General features: G+C 39.2%; 1 protein-coding gene across 5 annotated transcripts; it reads right to left on the reverse strand.

Moving 5' to 3' along the window:
• Positions 1-23,071, reverse strand: prdm2b (PR domain containing 2, with ZNF domain b). Of its 5 annotated transcripts, XR_006371119.1 has the most exons (9): positions 22,729-23,070; positions 19,749-19,871; positions 18,475-18,578; positions 17,381-17,533; positions 14,621-14,738; positions 8,952-9,056; positions 4,428-8,839; positions 2,819-2,888; positions 1-390 (listed from the first exon to the last, which is right to left on the reverse strand). XR_006371119.1 is itself a non-coding variant. In XM_044122125.1 (8 exons), the coding sequence occupies exons 2-8, from the start codon at positions 19,861-19,863 to the stop codon at positions 2,871-2,873; spliced, it is 5,025 nt and encodes a 1,674-aa protein (XP_043978060.1). In that variant the 5' UTR covers positions 19,864-19,871; positions 22,773-23,070; the 3' UTR covers positions 2,621-2,870. The 5 variants fall into 5 exon arrangements, 4 of the variants coding, with proteins under 4 accessions (XP_043978060.1, XP_043978059.1, XP_043978058.1 ...); XM_044122125.1 differs by lacking the exon at positions 1-390 and having other exon boundaries at positions 2,621-2,888; positions 22,773-23,070; XM_044122124.1 differs by lacking the exon at positions 1-390 and having other exon boundaries at positions 2,621-2,888.
• Between the last annotated feature and the right edge of the window lie 292 nt (positions 23,072-23,363).

A 23,363-nucleotide genomic window follows, 5' to 3' on the forward strand; every position in this document is an offset into this window, starting at 1 on the left:
CTTAATTTTTCCCAGAGCTGTATGAAGTATTTCTTTAACAGCTGAAGTTAACGGCTACTTGGTTGTGCTGTAAAATGGCACTCTGTGCCTGGAAAACATGTAATACTGGCCCTTTAATGCTCCTGCTATTTACTTTAATGACAGTAGCAGCTTCTCTACTGGAGAAACATGTTAACAGAGGAGCTGGGAAGCAGTTTTCCAGTCTACAGATACAGTTATCTGCAGCAAACGTCTGGCCAATAGCGCGGTCCAGCAGAGGCAGGGTCAGTCACTGAACGACAGGGTCAGGTGTGTCATCAATAGAGAAGGTTTTGGTGTTGGCAGCATTATAATCTGTTGATTCCTCCTCCAGGAAGGCGTCTGAACAGAAAATCAAACCAGATGTTGCTTCTATGGAGAGAAGAAAACAGAAAACAACATTTGGACCAGTCAGGTGTATGAAGGAGGTTAATTATTAACCTTTATAAATGAGGAGAAACTTAAATCCATTCAGGATTTAACAGGTGAAGGGAAGCTAGAATAGGAGAAATATGTTTTTAGTTTTCATCAGAGCTGAAGGCTTTTAGCTGCTTTTTGTGGATTTCCTGACAGCAAACATTTACAGTCGTTCAGCCGTGAAGCAACAAAGAGTATAAATTTATCAGTGCTGTTCCTGGACAGACCGTTTCTAAATCTGGCTACAGAAAAAAATGTGTTCTTTGTTACAAAATAATTTCCTTGTACTGGGAATAATTTGTTTAGTATGTATCTACAGTTTAGTCTAATATTACTTATTTTTTTTTATGATTGAGTTAAAATTCAGCCAAGACGTTTGCTTCTATAAGTGAAAAACAATTATCTGCTCATTTATTTAGTAGATCAATACACCTTTTTTGCTAGGCTAATATTTGTTTTATGTATACGAATTAGTGAGTAAAAACAACAGGCAACTAAAACGATAAAATAAACTTAGTAATCGCTTGTCAAAAATGTTTATAGGAAAATCTTTGCACTTTGTTTCAAAACCATCAGACGGATGTTTCCCTTTATTCCCTTATATGACATATATTTTCCTTCCACTCAACCTTCCTTAAATATTCTTGGGTTCATCACTAGACTCAACTGGTTTCTTCAATGGCTTCTTTTTATTGGTCTCATGTAAAATTTAAACTTTCTGAAAAGCTCAGTTTTGGGTTTTTATCTACAGTAGCCTAAAGTTATCCAAAAAATAAATATATGTGGGGAAAAATCTTAAGTGTTTTATAATTATATAGAAAATTGAGAATCAGCCATAAACAGAAACCAAAATTTATGACCACAAAAAAATTTATATTAGTCCATAAATCATGAGAATTAATGTAGTATACATAGTAAATCAATGTAAAGATAGAAACATCCATCCCAGAGTCTAATTAAAACCAAAAGCTGCACACAAATTGAAAAACTTTTGTTTAATTCATAATTTCAATTACAGCAATGTCTTACTTGAGGTCATTTGGGATTTTTGTCTTTGTTCATCCTTAAATACATAATCTTAATGCTGAGAGGAAAAACATAATTTTCATGAAAATATAAATTAACTTTTAATTCCTAATTAAATGTCCAAATAATTTCCAATAACATGCTACAAGTTTTTAAGCACTGCGTGGGTTTTTTACTTGCTTTTTTTGCTTTATTTTGCCTTATCTGTGGTACATGTAGGCATGATTATAATCCAAACGGGGCTGAGCACCCAAAACCCAAAAAAATACAAATGTTTCCATTCACAAGACAAACTCAAACATACTCCAGGAAAATATAAAAAAATTCTGTCCTCCCAGCTATTAGTGTGGCTCTTCAGTCAACGTAATGTCTACAGACATCTTATTGAACAGTTTTTATGCTATGAAGTATAAAAATTAAGCATTTTTCATGCATTTAAATACTTCAACTTAGACACCAGTTCAGAAATTCTTCTGCAGAATTTGCAATTAAGATTAGTTTCGCGTGATGTTTTGGGCAAACCAGAACACACTCCGACACACACACACACGTCCTGCTGACCCAGCTTAAAGTTTTGGCAGTTTGTTTTAAAGTGCTGTAGGAACATCGGGCTGCTTGAATGACAGATACTTTAAAGGAGAACACAACATCTTTCCCGTACGGGAATCACCTGCTAACGTCAGATGAAGTGGAAAACATGACACATTTGAGATGTAGACATGAAGGAAGAGCGGTCTGGCTGCACGTACAACCACAATACCTACCACACGCTTACACAGTGTTCCTGAGGACCATTTGATGCAGAGCAACATCGTTTGCTGCCATTTTCCCACAACAAAAAATAGCCAATGAGATATATTCTACAATATAGCGGCTACAAAAACATACATACTTAGCAAATCATGTTTAAACTTAAGTACTGCCCACAGGGAGACGCGTTAGGACTGGTTCAGCCTAGTTTTTCCTCTACTCAGCTCATGCATTAGGAGAATCAGAAACCTAAACAATTCAAAGAGGGGGGAAAAAAATAAAAAATAAACGAAATAGAGAATTCACCCTATCTGATTGCCATTTGCAATAGATCAGCTTACAAAAAACAAAGCCCTAATCTTACTGTTTTGGGTCAAGTATGACACAAATTGTTCATAAAATGTCACCATAATCTACAGTTTCCATTTTATTTTATTTTTTTGCAAGGCTGGCAGAATTCAAGGCTCAGTTTAGTTCGTAAGATAAGTGGAAGATACAGAGAGTTCCCTCCTTTAGTCCAGCAAAAGGCAGCTGAGTTAGGCAGAGCTGGATTAGATGGATCAAACCATCGCAGTCCTCAGTGCCTTGGTGAGTCAGGAGGATTTGCCTGATAAGTGGAGTCTGGAGTCCACAGAGAAACCCGACGCGGTCGCCATGGCTTACTTCATCGGCAACTCCTGCAACAAAAAACACAAAAACACAGCAATGACACCTCAGAGCTGCATGATCAAACATACAATCAATGTTTTCCAGCTTTCAATATGTAATTTGACCTACCATTTTCAAATAATTCAACAATAATGGCACAATAATGCAAGTTTGTTCTCTCAAATACCAATAATTTAATTTTGTAAAGAATAATCCAATCTGAAACTGGAAGATATGTTAAAAAAAAACAAAAAAAAACCTACCTTTGATTCCACAAATCAAATGGAATATTAAGTCTCTGTAAACAAAACTGCCTTTCAAAAATATCAGAATAAAAATTATCGACCCATTATTAATTTATCATGCGATTAATGCTGCCAGTCTTAGCCAGGATTTTCTTGCAAAAGATATTTTTAATCTCATTAGCATTTTCCTGGTGAAATAATAGCTAATAACAACAATAACTGATTTATTGCTTATTGTTATTTATTTTAACCCGATTGCCTAAAAAATGCTTTAATAGTAACATTAGTCTAATATTAAAGGAACTTTAAGAGAAAAATATATCCAGAGCTGTATGTGTAACAGGGTTTTATTTTAGCAATATTATAATGTGAAGTGTGTCAAAATGTATGTATTCTTCAAATTTGTTTTGTTTAATCAAAAAGTTATTTTCTCCTAGTTTAAGTTCGGTTACTCTGCTCTTGGCAGTTGGTGGTTACCGTAGCAACCAGTAACTGACAGCTCCTCCACCTTTTTCTGTTGCCTTCAGGAACTGTGGTATTTATTACGATCAACTCCTTGCTTTCTTTACAAGCATTACATTTTAACATATATTTTAGACACATTTACTACAGGGTTTTATGCACATTTTTGCCATGTTTTAATTAATGGTGTGTGTTTTAGCGGGGTTTAATTTTACAACTGTTAACTGATGTCAACTGGAGCTTTTGCTCTGCAGTTTGTTTAGGGTCATCTATTGTACTTTATTTAATGTATAAGGGCAGAAACTTTCTTGTTCCGTTATGTACGTTTAAATTTTTGATGCAAAGTTTCAGTTATCAATTGTGTGTTAGTTTTTCAATGGTCCATGTGTGATTTTATTTCCTGTACTAAAAATATACATTCATTTTAATTTATGTTAAAGATGAAATTAGTTATGTGGTTAATTAGTTTTTTTTTCTGTTGCCGTCTGAAACTGTGGGGCAGGAGATGCTGGACTGAGTTTAAACACAAACTTGATTTCCTCTCGTTATAATAAATGCTGTGAACCTGAGCGTGTCTGTTGTGAAGTCAACCTACTAAACCCGAGACGAACAAGGAAGGGTTACTTACGTAAATGCTTCATGTGGAAAAAAAAAAAGTTAATATTTTAACATAAACGTAGAGCATTGGCTTAAATATGTCACCGGACGGCTCACGGTAACAGAAGCCAAAGTACGGTGTCCATTAAAGGACATACTACACCAATAGCTAGAACCCATAGAACAAATATAACATCTTGGTGACTTCTGCTGATGTATTTAAGCCACTGCCCTACATAAACATACTAAAGTGACATCGTTTACCTGGGGGTCTTTCGTCTCTTGCACCGGTTGCTCCTCAGTCTTCACCTCAGCAGGAGGAGAAGCGTTGGCCATCTGTGAGCTCCTGGTGACCGGACCCCCGGCCCGGTCCCTCTTTCTGAGCGAGACGCGCTCCTCTTTCTTCAGCTGTGCCGGCAGCGCTGTTGGTGGCGGTTTGACCACTGCTGATCTCTTAGTCGCTGGCTTTTTGCCCGTACGCTGCGTTCTCATGGTTGGCCGTTGGGCTGTGTCACTGGGAGTGTCAGGAGGAGGAGGAGGGGGAGGTAGAGCCACAGCTTGGCCCTTTTTGGGTTTTTTGCGGGCGGAAATGGGTGCAGAGAGCGCGGCAGGCCTTTTTAACCGACCCACTGCAGAAGGAGGCTTTCCTTTGCTCACCTCAGTGGATTCAGGCTCTGCTGCAGTTAAACTTCGCGCTCTTCTCTTTCCCGCAGGTTTAGCCTGTGGCTCTGTCTGCACATCGTCTTCTGGAAGTCTCTTCCTATTTGTGTTCTTATCCACTAAAGAAACAGCCTCTTTTTTCACCTCTGCCAACCCTTTCTTGCCCTTTTTAGTGACGGCAGGTTTCATGGGGCAGCTGATGACCATGTGTTTATGCAGACTAGCCGTGTAGGTGAACTCCCGGCTGCAGTGGGGGCAGACATTGGACAGCGGCACATCTTCAGATTTGACCACCACCTTCTTTGCAGTACTAACGGTTCTATGTTTCTGCGAGATTGCCTTCTGGACCAGCTGGTTCTTCTTCTTACTCAGGGCGCTCATTTTCGTTTTCCCCGTGTCCTGATTGAAGTTGAGTTTCTTTGGTTGCCCCATCCGACGGAACGCACTCTGACCTGCGACGGCGCCGACCTCCGGCGCAGCCTCCGCTGTTGTGGTGGGCGACACCATTCCATTGGGGCTCTTCACAATTTGCTTTAGGGGAATCGGGTTTTTCTTGGGAGTATAACGCTTCTTGTCGCTGGCGTTGGCACACACCAGTATGTGCTTGTGCAGCTCGGGCATGTTGTCAAAGCTGTTGCCGCATTTGGTGCAGCGGATGGCAGTACTGAAAGTTTGGGGAATGTTGTGGGTGGTGAAGTTTGTAGCAGAGGCCACCGAACCAGTGTGAGAGCGGCTGTGGTAGGGGAAAGGTGGTGGTTTGAAACTGGGATAGCGTTGATTGATGCCAAGTCGGACATCGGGACCTTTAGGCTTCCCTCCCTCTGAAGCCATGATCTTTATTGTAGTGTACAGCTCCTCGTTGGGGTCTTCTGTGTTATTCCCGTTCACATCGGCCTCCTCTTTCGCCGACACGTCATTTTTATTGGGCGTTCCTGGCACTGGTGTCGAGGGAGCGCTCTCCTCTTTGGCTCTGGACGGGTCAGTGTAATTCTGCGACCTCAGCTTGCCGCTCTCTACAGTAGTATGCGTGCATGACTCGTTGGGGTGAAGGTCCTTTTGGTGCTGCTGAAGGTTACAGAGAAAGGCAAACTCTTTGGAACAGACGGAGCACAGGAAGATGCGACCCACCCCATGCAGCGCTGAGCGGTGGGCCAAAACGGCCGCCTCGTCGCCAAACAGTTGGACGCAAAATTCGCATTTGAAGGGCCAGTCAGCAGCGTGATCTGTGATGTGGCCGCTGAGCTCTTTGATGGAGTCGAATGGCTCCTCACACACATTGCACACGAAGGTCTTGCAGTACGTGGAGTCCGCTTCCTCTCCCTCCCGGATTTCAGTGGACAGTTTATCGAGAGCAGCAGGCGGAAGCGAGGAGTCGTGAGGTGAGTGGCTTACAGCAGACAAGTCGTCTACACAGTGAAGAGGCTCTTCTTTCACTTTAATCTGTGGGGGAGATTGCAAAGCAGCTGATGGAGAGGACCTGTGTGATGCAACAGGAGGGGATTTGGAAGATGACGGCAATTCTGGTTGAGGGGAAAGAGCAGCAAAATCGGCTTTCAAAGATATTTCCGTTTCTTCAACCTGGGTAAAGCTGCCGTTTGTTAGACTGTTACATACTGTAGAAAGAGAAACATCAATATTTTTAGCCAGATCTTCTGTTTTAGGTCCAGGTGGACTTGATGCTACCGACTGATTGGAGGGACTTTGGAGTGGAGTGCTTGGGTAATCTTGTGGCTCAGAAATGTAACTCTCCTCTTCATCCTTGTTTTCCTCCGATGAGTAGTTTTCAATAGAATCTGACAGATGCTTGGGCTCATCAGCTATTGGAGACATTTTTGGCGAGAGGACTGGGAGGGGTGAATCTGAAGGCTGCGGTGAGCTGGGGAGCGTTGGAGGTGACGGTATAGTGGGCAGAATGGGAGGAGGTGGAGTCGGAGACGTTACACTAGAAGAGCTGGGTGAGGAGGGGTTTATTGTGACTGGAGTCAGGGAGGGTGGAGACGGGTGAGCAGAATCTGATGCAACGTTTGGCGACTGAGTACGAAAACAGCTTAGGGTTGCCAGGGTTGCAGGCCCCTCCTCTCCTGGCAACGTTAGACCAACGTACTCGTTCATTAGAACCTTTTCCAACATGCTCGTGTTTGGCTTTTTCTTCTTTACCGGCGGCTGTGGCGCTTGCCCGCCTTTTAAATCGGGTTCTGTGGTGGCTTTCCGGTTTACACTTAAATCCAGAGCCGAGTCTCCAGTCGCCTGATTTGGGCCGTCGCTTCGCTTGCAGACAGAGCTGGACAGATCCAAGGGCTGCTGGTTGCAGGAACTCCCCCTGCCGCTGGAGGAGGCGTGGCTTCCGGAGGAGCGGCTTCCGGAGGTGTGGCTTCCGGAGGAGCTCGGAGAATCCTCATCTTCCTCATCTAGGAGGCTTTCAGGAGGTGGCACACTATGGCTTTCCAGCTTTGGCACCTTGAGGTTGTTTCCGCTCGCTGCTTCTGTTTTACAGCTTTCAGTTTTGACAGTCGGACTGAGCTGTGGGGATGAAGGCGGAGAACCAGTCCTCCTTTTGTACTTTCCTGAAGCGCCTGGAAGTGTGGCCAGTCTGTGGCTCTCAGTAATGAGGGCTATTGTTGACTTTTGGAAGTCTTGCGTCTGAAGGAGCTGTTTGAGTTTAGGGGAGAGATAAATGGTTTTCTCCCTCTGAAGTGTTGATGAATCCTGCTGGAAAAGTCCCCCTACCAACAGGTTGGATGAGGACGACGTAGAGGATGAAGGCGAAGGAGCAGTTTCCGTCTCCACTTTCAGGCTGGTGACGAGAGGGGGAGTTGACGTTCTTCTTTTTGCTGCAGGCTGCTCATTACTGGTGATTGGCTTTGTGGCGTTCGTTCTCGCCTCCACCTTCAGTGCTTGACTAATCTGATTTGGGCTGATGATGACTGTGTCCAGGCCAAACAACGCCGCCGACCTCGTGTCCACTTCTATCACCTCACAGCTGCTTGCCGTGCTCGTTGACACAATCTTTCCATCAATGTAGAAGCTGAGGTTCTCCGAGATGTTTTTGGATATGTCGATGGCGTAATCGTCTCTGTCTGCCTCGTCCTCCGTGTCGGCACTGGGCATGTAGACCAAAGGAGGGCTGGCACTCGGGGACGCGCCCGGCTGCTGCGCCGACGCCTCTTGCAGCAGCATGCCTTTCCTACGAACTCCCTTCGGCAACAGGTGGCGCTCATGTATCCTGCGTTGGTGCCTGCGCATGTTGGTGTGTGTGCCGAAAGCTTTGTTGCAGTACTTGCAGGGATGAAGCTCCTTTGACTCCCCGTTCTCATCAAACATCGACGGACGATCAGTGTGGGGTCCCAACTCTTTCCTCTGCATGTCAAACTGGGACCCTATGGCTATGAGCTGACTGGTTGGACTGGTACAGTCAGGACTTGAATCAGTCTGCCCTGCAGGACTGAGGAGGCCGCCAACTCCAGCCTGGGAGCCGGCCATCTTCTTGGATCCGTTTTCATGCCGTCTTTCATGCCGCCGGCGCCCGACTTGTGAGCTGAAAGGCTTATTGCAGTATCGGCACTTAAAGACTTGTGCTTGTTGATTGCTGATGCCATGAACGTGTATATGGCGCTCCAGACCCTGTCTGGAGGAGAAGTGGCGCTCACAGTGGTCGCAGGGATAGGATTCTCCTTGGAGGTCTTCCTCCAGCTCCCCGTCGGGGTCCTGCTCAGGGTCTCCACCCCGCTGAGCTAGCAGGGGGTTCTCCTGTGGATCCTTATGGCTTTCTCCACTGCCCGATAGCAACGAGCTCGACTGCTCGGATAATTGCTTTGAGGTTTGGTGCTGCATTTCACAACTGTCATCGCCATTCTCTTCTTCCTCGTCCTCTTCTTCTTCATCTTCCTCATAGTTTCCCCTGTCCACCCCTGATGCGGACGTGTCCTGCAAATGCTTGTGGTTGGTGCTTCCTACAGGATGGGCTTCATGGAGTTCCTGAGAGGTCCCTGATGGTCTCTCACCCTCCTCCTTATCACCTGAGTAAAATAAAGGAAAATTATGCTCCCTTAGTGAACAAATTTTGAATTAATGAGTCAAAGTAGACCTTTAATTACCAAACATTTGTTTAACTAATGAATAAATACTCACCTTCTCCCCCCTCCCACATTTCCCTGACAGTAGTTTTGGTTCCACTAGTTTTCTTGAATCCACCCAAACCAGCCTGTCTGGCTTTCTCCACCAACTTTCTTCTAGCTGAAACACACACGCCACACCAAATTAGTCATGATCACAACAAAGGTTTGTTGGAAAAGGCTTCAATTATGTTGACAGAGGTACTAAAGAAAATAGTTAATCACCAAATTTTACTGGGAAATTTGTTATTTACCAATAAATTATAATAACCAAAAAGCTCAAATTTCACTGCAACCACAATAATAGCATGAAATGTCAATGAACCTCTATGAACACATTTAAATCTGCAACTATGGATGTGAGACATAGACTTTAAAATCATTTTGGTACATAGTATATTTATTTAACTTTACCATTGCACAGTCAGAACTTCAGTAAAACCAAATACATATCCAAAAATAAAACTTAACAAATATGGAACTTTGCTCCCACTCACGCTGCCATTTCTCAGTATTATCACAGGATGAATCATTTTTATTATAACGATGTGACTACGACCCCATTTCTAAGCTACAGTCGACTTCAGAATGACACTGGAAGTTACTGTTCGACTAGATCAGCTCTTCACTTTATTAATAGTTAAATCACTGGATGCATTAGAAGGAACCTTGATAGAATCATTTTAAGATGACAACATCAGAGATACATCGTCTCCACCAGGTCAACAATACCACAAACTGACCACATTGGATTTACAGTCTTTGATTATAGATTGTAAAGTCTAAATTAGTCCTGATTAAAATCAATGAGTCAGTGATTACTTCATCCCCTCTATGCTTTCTGTGCATGAACTCTGTTTTTAGAACCAGAAAACATTTTACTACACATTTTCAAGTCTGTGAATTTCATCCTGATGCGACTCCAGGGAAATATTGAAGTGTCACACACTGTTGTTGAGAATTGTGATGAAAATCTCAATTATGATGATACTTTCTTTAACCTTACATAGTGTCACTATCACTGGAGTCCTGGAGCCCTATAATCATAGCCACTAAAGAAGCATACTTGGCGTATTGAGGGATGCTAAATATATAAAATTACAAATATAAACATTTGGGTCAATATTGATATCTGATATTAATATTGCTGTTGTGGCCAATAAGCTATATTTACTGTTACATTAGCCTACCTATGGTTTTGTCCTGCATCACAAAACTAATACTACATAACAACCCATCCCCACATACAAACAGCAACAAGATGGAAATAAACAGCCTGATATTATGATGAGATTAAATATATCTCTCTGATGTCATATATATACTCCCATGTTAAATTAACTTAAATCATTGCTTTTTAGAAGTTTTTTTCTCCTTCTTTGGTCAGGCCTAATTAACAAATCTTAACTAAACAAAAAAAGTCAAACCTGAATTGGATTATTATTTACAAACTGTCATAAAGAAGTTGGGATCTGTGAAATGTAGAAACTTTAAATCTATTTTTATTCATCATACAGACTACCTAAGTTTGGGTGTAGAGCTGCATGATAATAGAAAATCCATCGTATTGGTAAATATTGTGATGACCAGTTGTGATATATGCCTATTAACTTCTTTCCTCTCATTTTCCCTGCGCTTCTATCTTTCTTTGACCTTTAACCTTTTGGACAATGTGATTTGTGTCCAGTTTGAGCATCTGATGCCATGTGACTGTCTAATAATATTACATTATTATTTACAATGTGATGTATTATATCAATCAAAATTGCTAGAATCAAAGCATTTAAAAAAATAATAATAATAATGGATGTGAACAGGATTATTCTATATTAAACAAGTTTGTTTCTTTTTTTCAAATAAAATAAGAGATTTCACAAATCAAAACTGTGTTTTTAAGAACATACATTTAGTTTGAAGACTTTCTATTTGTTAGATTTTAAACAAAGATAGTCCAGATTCCTTAAAGGTTGTGAAACGTCTCTTATAAAACACCAAGTTGATTTAAAACTTCAGAGCTGTCCCCTTATGGACTATATTAATATTTACATAACAATTACTGGTTGTTTTTTCATTTCAACACCACTCCACAACATTTTATCTTTCTCATCTCCATTACATGTTTTTATGCTTATGATACCAACCATGACTGGAGTTTGTTATCTGTTGTGTCTCGGACATTTCAGTAAAAGTTCAGTGTGTGTTAATGGTGATAAATGACACAGCGCACCACGGCGGTCCCTGTGAGTGCCGGTCCAAACACGGCCTGCGGATATGCAGTGTTTGTGTTTAAGATGCTCATGCAATGCAGTGGTGCTACAACTGGAGATGAGCTCCGCTTTAAACAAAACAACCTGAATTCAACGCACTGGAGACACTGAAAATTATTCTGTCTAAACGCTTTTTCAGAGTGCCACTCCACACATTTTTAAATTACGCAGCTAAACTCCGGCTTAAATTTGTGATTTGTCATAAAATGCTAAAGGAAACCAGATGTCTCGTCTTAAACGGTGCGAAATTAAGCCTCAATTAAAGAGAGTGCATCTTTAATTTGAGCTCATTCTGAAAACTTCTAAAAAGTTGTTTTTCCAGAAACAAGTTGATCCCAGAGCAAACCGTCTGCCCCCACTCCCAACATCCTGTTTCTCAGTTAGAGGTTTAATTTGGGCTCCTTTAATGAAGGCTCCTTTCATCATCTCCTTCTGCAATTGTTTAATCACACTTAAGAACAGAGTGAGCAGCAACAGCTATTTGCCAAAAGGTGTGTGATGACAGCATATGTCGAGAGAAAACACTTTTCTGCAACCTTAGACCAACATTAAGATGAAAATCTCCTGACATTTAGTTTCGTTTTGATCTTAAACCGTTTTTTTTTTTTTTAAAGCATAATATAATTATTTAATAGTTGTTTTGTTGAACTTACAGCTAAACAGGTTGAGGTCTAAGGCCTAAATTTATAGAATTATGTTCTTTACCTCCATATGTGTATTATTAGACCTGCAATAGATCTGTACTATATAGAGTCATGAATGTCAACTTAAAAAAAAAAAACATTTCTATAAAAGTATAAATAATAATTACTGATATGGCCATTAATAATCGTCAAAAATAAATGTTCCTTTCTGTTTAAATATGCAAAGCAGTGCATTGGTGGAAAAAATGTATGACATCACAGTAGTTCACATCACAGAGTGTTTTTGCCTGCAGGGGCTTCACAGAAACACAACCCTGTAAGAAAGAAACATCAACAACAAGTCCTGGTTCGTAAACTCAAAGGATGATTATTCCACTGTAGAGCTATGAAACACAGAAATATCAGAAGCAAACATGTGAAAGTATGTTATAGTATGTCTTGTTCAACTAGATAAACCATTTTAAAATCCTTGTAGCCACACCTAACACACAAACAGGAAGTGAGGAAGCTATCTTGAACTGCACTGTGAAAAATCATTATTGACAGGATGATGTTCTGTTTTGATTAAACTTTTTTAGTGAATTTATGCCAAACTGATGTTTGGCTGCTTAATAGTAAGGCGGAACAAAGATGGAGTGCGGACCTTTGCGACAGAGATTAGGTAAACAGTTTTTCACTAAGGTAAAGCTTAAAAGAGAATGTCCTCTTCTGGCAAAAAAGAAACTAAAACAAAACCTGCCAATGTCTGTGGACCACAATATGACAAATTTACTTAGCAAAACCTCTTAGCTTCAGCTGTGACACATTGGGTTTTTTTTCTCTGTGCTTGAGCCAAATGCAGCTGGTGTCTGATTACCTGTAAATATTTTCACGCTCCTTTTATCCTTTGAGTGAAGCATTAACTAGAAGTGACTTCCCATCGTCACACAACATTTTGAGGGGAAATTAACAGCAGATGGACTTGAGCTTGGATGGCATAAAAGATGGTTTCCTAGGAGTAATGTTTAGCTACATCACTACAGAGTACTTAAACACATCAATAAATTATGGAAAGAAAAAAGAAAGACTGCATGACCAGTGTAACCCATTTTGGTGGCAAAGTTTAAACATTCTGGTGCAGATACGGTTGACAATACTGGTGAAAACTGGTTTAAAATCACATCTAAATCCTTCCAGAATTGTCATATTTTTTTAGTAGTGCTCATACGACTGCGCTCACCATAGAGAGCCTTTCAAAAATCTCCATAGGGTGCCGGTTTGTTTGGTCTCCAGACATTTCCCCAGATTTCCTCCTCTTTACTTTGTCATTGAAATCCTCACAGTTTGAAGCCAAATTCAGGCTGGAGACTTTTAATATTGCTACATTTATTAAACTCGGTGTTCCAAACGCAGAGCTGTCATTCTCAAGAAACTTTTGGCTGCATTCTAGATCCCCCCACCTCCCCATTGCATACTTCTCAATTTCAGTCAACAAAATTCAAAGAACTGGACACAAGTGGGAGGGGAAAAAAAAAATCACAATTTAAAAGTTAACATTATCACAGATAAGATTAACACTCACTTTAACAAACTATCATCTTAACGCTTCTTTGATAAGCATGGCCTTGAATGCGTCAGGAATAAAATGATAACAAAATAAAGGAGTCTGGAAAAAAAAGATTAGATCACTGAACTTTCAGTCTCGATGTTTCCTTTTCATAGGGGATAAAGCAGGATTTGTCTCGCCATATATCCCATTACAACAGAGTCAAGGCTCCTGTTAGCTGTAGGGCAAATGATGACCTACACAGGGCTAATGTGACTGGAATAATCTAATGATGTTTATAAGTAAAGCTTGACAGCTCCAGCTTTCTTCTCCGAGTTAACTCGCTGCTTTACTTTATGGAAATACATGTTCAAAGTTCATACTTGTGAATGTAGGAGCACATGACAGCCATGTTGGATGTGTTGACACTAATTTGGGAGAAGAGCTAACAACATAACCCGTGTGTTTTCATTAGCCATGATTGAGTTTCTTAAATAAATAATTTAAAACTGTTGTGAAACAGATGTAAAAAGAAACATAAATTTGTAGCGCTTTGTTTGAGTTGGCCGATTTGAATCCATTGCTGTAACAGCAACAAAATGAAAGTATTAAGAGATGAATTTCGTTGATTTTGACTGAATTATCAGTGGCTTCATCCACCCTGTATGCCATCTGCTCTTCCACATCGAGATCTCCGTGCGTCCAGACTAGCCGTTTTTAGCCTCGTGCTAGCTTTCAACGCATTAAACTGTAATAACTCGATGAATCTGTAATTATCTACCGCAACCACAGTCAGACCCAACCCGAACACACTACACAGCCTCTATATTTTAAGGCTGCAACCAAATACTTGAGCCCAAACGAGGCTACGGTCGGGATAAGGAAGCTGTCTCGTTAGCTAACTTGCTAGGCCATCATCAAGTAGAGAGGCTCGGGCGATGGATGAACTCAAGGAAGGTCACATCCTCAACAACGTTGGGTCCATGTTAAGAAAAACCTGCTCGGAAACTCTTTAAACACCTAGATACGACAATTCGACCCAGTCTGCTGGGGAAATACAGTCAAATTAAACAGCATTAACGAGTTTTAGGTGAGGTGTGAAAGTAGAGAAAAGCCCCATACATCGCACGTTAGCTTCCTTTTAGTCATAGCCAGCTAGCTCGTTAGTTATAACTTGGACCGAATCGCGGAGGAAACAACACGCAGAGTGAAATTAAGCTTTCAGCGTGGGTCGGTGTTAAGGCCTCACCTCGTTTCGACCTGGGTGAGCTCCTTCTGCTGGCTCTTTCTTCTTCCAGCGCAGCTGTTATCTCGGGGTTGTCTTCCACTGTGTACCACACCAGCAGCTCCTCTCCTGGCCCGATAGGCTGCAACGATGTAAGATGAGCCCGGCAGCCAATCAGCGGGCGGCTTGCTGGGAGGCAGCGCTCGGGTATTTGGACTACTGTGCATCTAATCTGTCTTATAACGCTTATGGAACTGGGTTATTAACAGAGCTGGGTACAGAACCCAAACATCATACACTCAAGTAGGAGTAGCAGTACTTCCGCATAGATTTTACTCAAGTAAAAGTAAAACATATTTGTTAAAAACACTACTTATGTACCAGAGTTGGTGGGCAGAATACCCAAAAGTTGTACTTTAAAGTAGAACTACTTTAATATATATATTTTTTTATTAAAGAAAAGTAAAAAGTAGCCATCCAAGAAATTACTCAAGTTAGAGTAAAATGTATCTGGTAAAAGGTCTACTCAAGTACTGAGTAACTGATCAAAGTATCAATCATTAACAATTATATTATCAAGTGGACTAAAATCTAAAATTAAGTGGAAATTTTGGTATTTTAAAGGACTAAAATTATAGTAATTCATATTATTAACAAAAAATTAGTACTAATTAACTAAATATTAGTTAATTAGTACTTTGCCTGAATTAACCAAATCAGGCAAAAATAATGTTTCTCCAAATCTGTTTCTATCATTATAAAATGTATTAAACTTTAATAAAAACTGGTGAATTTTTGGTTAAAACATGTTTGTTTTTCATTCAGTGGGTAGAGAGTCCAGAAATTTTACTCAAGTAAGAGTAGCGATACTTCATAATAAAATTACTCAAGTAAAAGCAAAAAGTACTGCATAGTAAAATACTCCTATAAGTAAATTTTATTTTGGAAAAAAAGTTATTCAAGAAAATGTAATTAAGTAAAAGTAACTAGTTACAACCCAACTCTGGTAGTTAGACTTTCATTAGTTTCATATTGAAAGAATTTGATTTGGAAAGTAAAAAAGTTCATCTGATTTTCTTATTTTGTAATTATGTCATGTTTTCATTTTCGTCCTTTAAAATCCCACAATATCCACATAACTTTATATTTTGATCTGATTGATTTTTAAATATTAAATTACATTTTGATCAGTTACTTAGTCTTTGAGTGTCCTATTTACCAAATACCTTTTTTACTCTTGAGTAATTTCTTGGATGGATATTTTTTTACCTTTACTCAAGTAAAAAAAACAAAACAAAAAAAAACAATCAGCCTCATTTGATACATCTTGTAAAAATCTTAACTACTTTACAACATAATTAACATTTATGCTGCTTGGAGCTGCAGCAGAACAACAAGGTTTAATTTTACGAGAATTAGTTTGACACTTTTTTTCTTAACCCTGACATGGGAAGGAAAATAATATCTTTAAAATTGTCTTTATGTAAAATTCTAAAAATATAAATTTCACTGAAATGAAATAAAAACATACTCAGATTAGTTTATGATATTTCTGACAAGGGTTTGAATTCATTGTGTAGTGTCACTTTCTTCTGGTCTCTGTTGCATCATCAATGTCTGGTCCATTTTCTAGAGCCAAAGTGTGAATGAGGGCCTGTAAGATCTGGGAGGATCCATCAGGGTGATAAAGCTTTACTGTGTCGTTAGCAGCTGACAAGATAAACGTGTAGCTGTGAAAGAAAATAGGACCAAAATGTGGAGGTAATTTTTCATTTCACAGCTTCGAATGAAACAAAATCAGCAGCCTTACCAACTAAATTAGGCAAAGCTTTTGAACTCGTCACATCTGCTACTGACTCCACCTGCTTCACATGTGAAGCATGAAAGTTTTTACCTGAGACTATCAGTGACTGAGGATTTACAATCACTAACATAAAAAAAGAGGAGATGGTAGAAGAACAGACTTCAGAGGATATCAGTGTTGGCATAAATAATTGAGCCATAGGAAGTTTCAGGAGAGGCTAACATTTTTCAACCAGCTGAGACCAGAAAACGTGTCTTATCTACACAGTATCCAAAATCCTAAACTAAACAATCCAATTTTTGCTTATGATTATTGTTCTCCAGGTCAAATGTGACCAGGATTATTCTGTTTTACAGCAGAATAACAGCATTGCTGTTGAATAACAGCATTCAGTAAAGATGAATCCTTCCTACATTCTTGATGGTTATGCAGGAGGCTCCACTTCTGCTTTTCAAAGATGTACAATTGTGTGATTGCACATTGAGTTGGGGGTTGTGGTCAGCAGCAACTTATTTGGTTTTAAATTGACGGTTTATTCTGAAATTAGCTCCAAGCAGGCAGAACTGAGCATTTATGTCATTATCTAAGAACTATTTTGATCTTAAGACGTAATAAACAGTTTATACAGCCCATAGACCTATCCTACCCTCTTCAAGGAAGCATTATGTATTTAAAACTTAGTATATGTAAACTTGTGGGATTGAAAAAAAGGAAACAATATCTCTCTCATCATGCTTGTATTTATAAAAATTGTTTTGGTAGTCCTAAAAAGCAACGGGAAGATTTAGACAGTGCAGCTACAGTATGTAAATATGTGGTTTAAGTTGTATTTTAGTGTATTAATTCAGTACAAACTAAACTATGACTTCATTTAACAGGATGTCTGCTTTCCAAAAACCAACCCAGATCAATCATTGACAATTATATTATCAATCTACAGCGTAGCAGGTCACATGTCCAGACGTCGGTATTTAACTTACCCTCAAAACTTTGTAGTAAATGGCTCTGTTGATCTCCAGTGGAAACAGATTCTGCTCCTCACTGGAACGAGCCCAGTTCACGTACCGGAGCCAGTTCCCCTTCAGCGGGTCTGTAGCATCGATGCACATCCATCCCCGAGCCGGGAAATAAACCTGCAGCGCACCGACGAGACGACCGGGTCAGAACATGAGCCGCCAGGCCGCGCCAGGCCGCGCCAGGCCGCGCCAGGCCGCGCCAGGCCGCGCCAGGCCGCGCCAGGCCGCAACTTTTAGGAAAAAATGCTTGAAAACCGGAAGCTGAAATATTATTTATGACATTAACCACAAGTACACTGCAAAAACATAAAGTGTTTGGTCTAGTTTTTAGAGCAAATGTCCTAGAAGAGTTGAAATAAAATAAAACTTACTTAAAGATAACCTTTCAGAAAGATACAGGAGATTGTTTTAAGTCAATAATTCCTTAATATCTATGAAAAAGTGTCACTTTCATAGGAAGATTATTTCATGATAACATCATGTTATCACTGCTAGTGAAATAATCTAGAGATCTTGTGATAATCCAGCAGATTATTTCATGATAACATCCTATTAGTATGATGAAATAATCTGCTAGCTAGATTATTTCACTTTTAACTGTGAAATAATCTCCCAGTTGAACTGGCACTTTTTTCATCAATATTAAGTTCTTAATGACTTAAAATGAGCTCCTGTATCTTTCTGAAAAGTTGCTTGTAAATGTATTTTTCTTATTTCAAGTGTTTTCAGTTTTTTGCACTAGAAACTAGGCCAAAAACTTGGTAAGATTTTGTGTTTTTGCAGTGCAGTAGTAGTGGGGGTGTCAAAATGTTTTAATTTTAACATTTATTAAAACTCCTTGACTTGACTAAATGATTTGTAAAGTCTTCTTAAATCCAGACACTCATCTTGTTTTAGATTTTTGACACCAGGACGGCAGAAATCTCAGCAGAGATACTTAAAAATAACGATTACAGTAATTCATCAAACGTTAATTTATTGTTTCCCAGAATGTGACACAGTGAAGGTTTTCAGACTGTTTTGTTTTCCATGTGAAAATGAATTATTGTGCTACACACCTCCCACATGTAAACATTACTGGTGACCTGTGACCTCTTCTTCTTCTCTCCAATAAATGGACCAAACCGTTTCCCCTTTGGGATCACTTTGGTGGCCCAAACACCTAAAAATACAAAAATAGATTATTATTAATAATAACATCTTTACAGCAGTGATTTATTTTGACTTATTTTCCATTCTGTTATCTAATTTCTGTTTTTATTTTTTATTTTTAACTTAGTAAACACAGTTTAGTTACACCAAACTAGACTAATCTTTTTAAATCTGCTTTTGCTTAAATGTGCTTGTTGTAATGTTTATATTGAAATGTGTCACATAGAGTTTTACTGACTTATCATGAGAGATGATTTAGGAGTTAATGCAGGTTTATTTATCAAGTTAGGACAAATTAATGCTTTGGGGTTTTGCTACATTTCAGTTTATAGATGTATAAACTCAATTAACAAGCAATTTATTCTTTGTTCAAAGAATAAGATTTACTTTCTAAAATCATAAAAACTCCTAAAACCTGCAGGTTTTATATTTTCCATTACATTCGTTCAATAAGCAATGATCTAGTTAGGTAGATTCTACTTTTGCTCCTTTTTTGTATCCGTCTGCGACTTATGCTTTTCCAACTCTTTTGCTGCACTTCTACCAACTTCTAAAATGGAAATAAGAGAGGAACGTAAAAGATCACAATTCAGTTCTTTTTATTGGCATTTTATTTCTAAAATAAAACTTCTAAGTAGGTGTTTCGACTCTGGCCACTTTCATTTGGTGGGAGAGGGAGTAAAAATGGGTTCTGGGATAATAAAAGCAGGCAGATCCCTGCACTGACTATTTACTAGATATAAAAGTTAAGCTCAAAACTGTTACAGGATTACCATGATCATTTAATTTGACCACTGTGTTTATTTTGGCTGGCAGTAATGTTTACAGTTCGGAGTGACCAGACTTGAACCTGACAGAATCTGTGGAGGGGCAAAACATTAAGATGAGAAGGATTTTATTGCTGTAACGCCAATACAGATGTTTTTTTTTTTAATTATTATTATGATGATGGATTTAAATAAATAATATAAATAAATGTAAATAAATTCCAGACACAAACTTCTTATTCAAATTTATAACACAAAGTTGCCATATTTATGAATAATTTCGACAAAATTTGTTTCTCATTTGATTATTTTTGATGTATTTAACATTTACAATAACAATTTTTACTGTAATGCAGCCATGATAAAGCAACTATAGAATTGCTGATCCTAGCAATAAAAACAGGAAAACTCACCGATGCGACTCGGATTTACAGCCGACGGTCCCAGATTCAGATACTCTGGCAAGCCGCTCCACACATGAGCAGGAATTTCCTCCAGACTCTCCACTGACTCTCCAGAAAAAGCCATAATCCACACTAAGAGATGCCACTAAGTGATGCAAACAGTGGAAGAAAAAAAAGTATGAGAAACTGGTGAATTTATCGTTTTTCTAACAAACCTGAAGGTAGATGCCACATTTATCAGATTTATACTTTCACTTTATTTTGTAAAGATCAAGTTTAACACGAACAAACTTCCACTAGTTTGATCATTTACATTTAAAACCCGATATTTATGCCCACCGTATAAAAAGAAACATTACCGTTTCTCAGCATTGAGAAAGTTGTTCCTAAATTAAAAAAAATTAGGAAAGTCTAGAAAGATGTCATGGCTTTATAAACTTTAAATATGTTGTTTCACAACAAAGGCGAGACAATAAATCAATTGTGTCTTTTTCTGCTGACTTCCACACAATAACAGTATACACTCTGATAAACAAATGATCAATATCAATAGATAATATATCTGATAAAATATTTAATATATTGACCATATGCTGAACTGCAATCCAGAACCGCACAGCATTTTGGGAGATGTAGGCAGACGAAAGGCTTTAGCTTTTCAAGGTTAGATAAGTAAGATTGGTGGCTTCAACTTACTGACTCACTCTTTGGTTACCTAGCAACTCACTCTTTGGTTACCTAGCAACAACCTGCTGAGTAACTGGCACAGCAGCAGTTTAAGGTTTCACCACTGTGACTCATGACTTTGGTGGCGTGACATTTCCTGTTTTATCAACAGTTAAAATTCAAAGTCAACCTTTGAATTTTACTGATATCTGAAAAATCAGTATTTCAGATATTTAAAACAAAAATTAATCAATAATTATATAAAATTATTATATTGTTTTTCAGCCATATTGTCCAGTCCTATTCATAACATAAATGGGCTGCATTTTAAGGAAACACTTGTTTTCTGAAACATCATAAAATAAAAAAAAGTTAAAACATCGAAAGATATTTCAAGAAGTGAAACTCATCCAAGTGCTTCTCTCTCCTCTGGCCCCCTGCAGCTCAGAGAATAAACTTTAAAAAGCTGCTGTTAGGTTATAAATCACAGAACGGCTCAGTAACACGATGCATTAAAGGTCTGCTGTTGTCGCATCAACCTTCCAGAAAACCAAACATGGAGGAGCAGCATTCAGCTTCTGTCCACCACTGATCTGAAACAAACTGAAACTGAAACACTGAGTTCCTTTAAATCAAGAATCAGAACCAGGGTCCTGAAAAGGCTCAACAACCATAAAGAAGGCTGGTTCTGTTCTGGTTCTGTTCTGGTTCTGTTCTGGAGGCGACCGGATCCACTGGAGATGATGGTTCAGGAAGGTTTTCACATAAAATCAAGATGATTCTGGACAATCCTGACCATCCGCTCCATGAAACTAGAAAAACAGAATCAGAGGCTCCTTCTAATTCGCTGTGATACAGACTGCTACAGGAGATTTTTTATTAGCTACAGCCATCAGCTGCCACAATAAAGCTTTAATTAAATGAGCTACAACAACTTTTAGTTTCTCTTTGTGATCATTAAAGCACTTTTGAATTTAATTAAGTTTAATTGCCATCTGTTTAAAGTTACCTTTGGTTTCTAGTAACTATCCAAAGTGATCAATACATTTAATGTGGATTTTATTGACAATTTTGATGATCCCATTTGACAAAATGTAATGTTTATTGCTTGTTTCATCATTATTGACTGTATGATGTCTTTCTGGTGTAAATCACTTTGAGCTGCTTTGTTGCTGAAGTGTGATAAACAAACTTAACTCAAATCTGCTTTAAACTTATTCACAATTTTTACTGTTTGTTTTGTTTTCATGACGCCGTTTGTTCACATAGATCCTCTAACAAACCTCTGAGGCTTTCACAGAACAGCCGGATTTACTAAATTACATACAGGAGGTTTTAATCAGTTGCATCTGAGTAAATAATGAAAATCATTCACAGAAACAATTATGCAGTGTTTCCTGTTGTCACATAAAATCCAAATAACATGAAAAAAACGAGAAAAGTTGAAAGTAAATGAAGAGTTTTAGTAATGTGTTACAAAAATAATTTTTAAAAAGTGTTTTTCTTGTAAGAATGATTCAGATTTCCTCCCCATTTTGTTAATTCTTGCTCACTCGTCTTAGACCTCCATCCAGGAACATAAACGTGTTCAGGAAAGCCGATTGTTGAGGACAACAATAAGCTGCTGAAGTGAGGTGGGCTGGGCTCTCACACTCATCACCATCATTAAATATGAATCCATCCCACATTTCCCAGCGCAGACACCTTAACCAGTCTGACCTGACATACACATCAGGAAATCCACCATGGAAACCAGCAGGAAAATGACAGCAGAGACGCACATTATTCTCTTTGTCTCCATCTGACTGGATCACGCTTCGCCTTGTTTTTTTTTTTTTGTTTGTTTGTTTTTTTTTTTTTCAGCTGATTCCTGCTAATAAAATGCATCAACTTTTTATTGGCCAGCTCATTCACGTTAATTAATTCATTCATTTATTTATTTATTTTACTGAAGTTGCGATCGGACATCTTTAAACCTCCCTCGTAGCTGAAGTTCAATCAACAAACCATTTTTTTTGCACCGCCTCTGCGCGTACAGCGGAGTGCGCAAAGCGGATTTTTACACCGTTTCTCTCAATAAAAGTTAAATAAAAGAGATTATTTAAAAGGTCCAGAGCAGCAGCGGCTGAAGGATGTAGTTTATTGTTACCCCTGGCTGTATGCAAGCCGTCCTCTCCCCTTTTCTCCCTCTCTCTCCCCCCGATCCTGCTGCTGCTGCTGCTCCGGAGTAAGGTGGTTTGTTGAGGCTTTTTCTGCCCCCATGTTCCCTCCCGTAAGGTGGTTTTTGGGGAGCGGGGTGTAGGATACTCGGAGCCGCACTTACCTGCGTTAGTCTGGGACCTGGGGCTTGGGGTTTTAATGCTCTACCTGCTTTCCATCTGCTGAAAATGGCGGATGGAGGCTTGAGTCGGGAGGCTTTTCAGTGGAGTCCGGATCGTGGTGTGGTGGAGTTGGGAGAGGCAGTCTGGCAGAGCCGATGGTGGAGCTGCGAGGCTCAGGTCAGACCGGGAAGGGCGAGAAAAGGCAGCTTTTGTAGGAGGCTGTTTTCCTCCTGCAGGTCCGGTCCACTCTGCAGCCCCACAGCCAGAAACCAGGCCAATTAAGTAGATTCATCTGTGAGCATAATGGGCCTGGAGGATGGTGCCATCTGTGCATCCATGAATAGCCGAGACGAACTCAAGAAAAGGAGGAACAGAGTGATGTTTAACTTGGAAAAGCAACAGGAAATTCACGTTTCTTTGCATTTAGTTAACATTTTTAAACAAATAAGGGCTGAAAACAACAAGTTGTTGTCATCTCCAGAACTGGTTGATCTTAAGATTTTAATATAAAACACTAAAAAAGTAATTAAACTAAGTTTATTTTAAGGATTAGAGTTGGTCTATGAAAGCTGGTTGGACTATATTCAACACAATTTAAATTTTTAGAAAATTATTTCAACTCAGATTTTTTTCTGGC

Source organism: Gambusia affinis, linkage group LG07 (assembly GCF_019740435.1).
Source record: "Gambusia affinis linkage group LG07, SWU_Gaff_1.0, whole genome shotgun sequence".
Lineage (NCBI taxonomy): Eukaryota > Metazoa > Chordata > Actinopteri > Cyprinodontiformes > Poeciliidae > Gambusia > Gambusia affinis.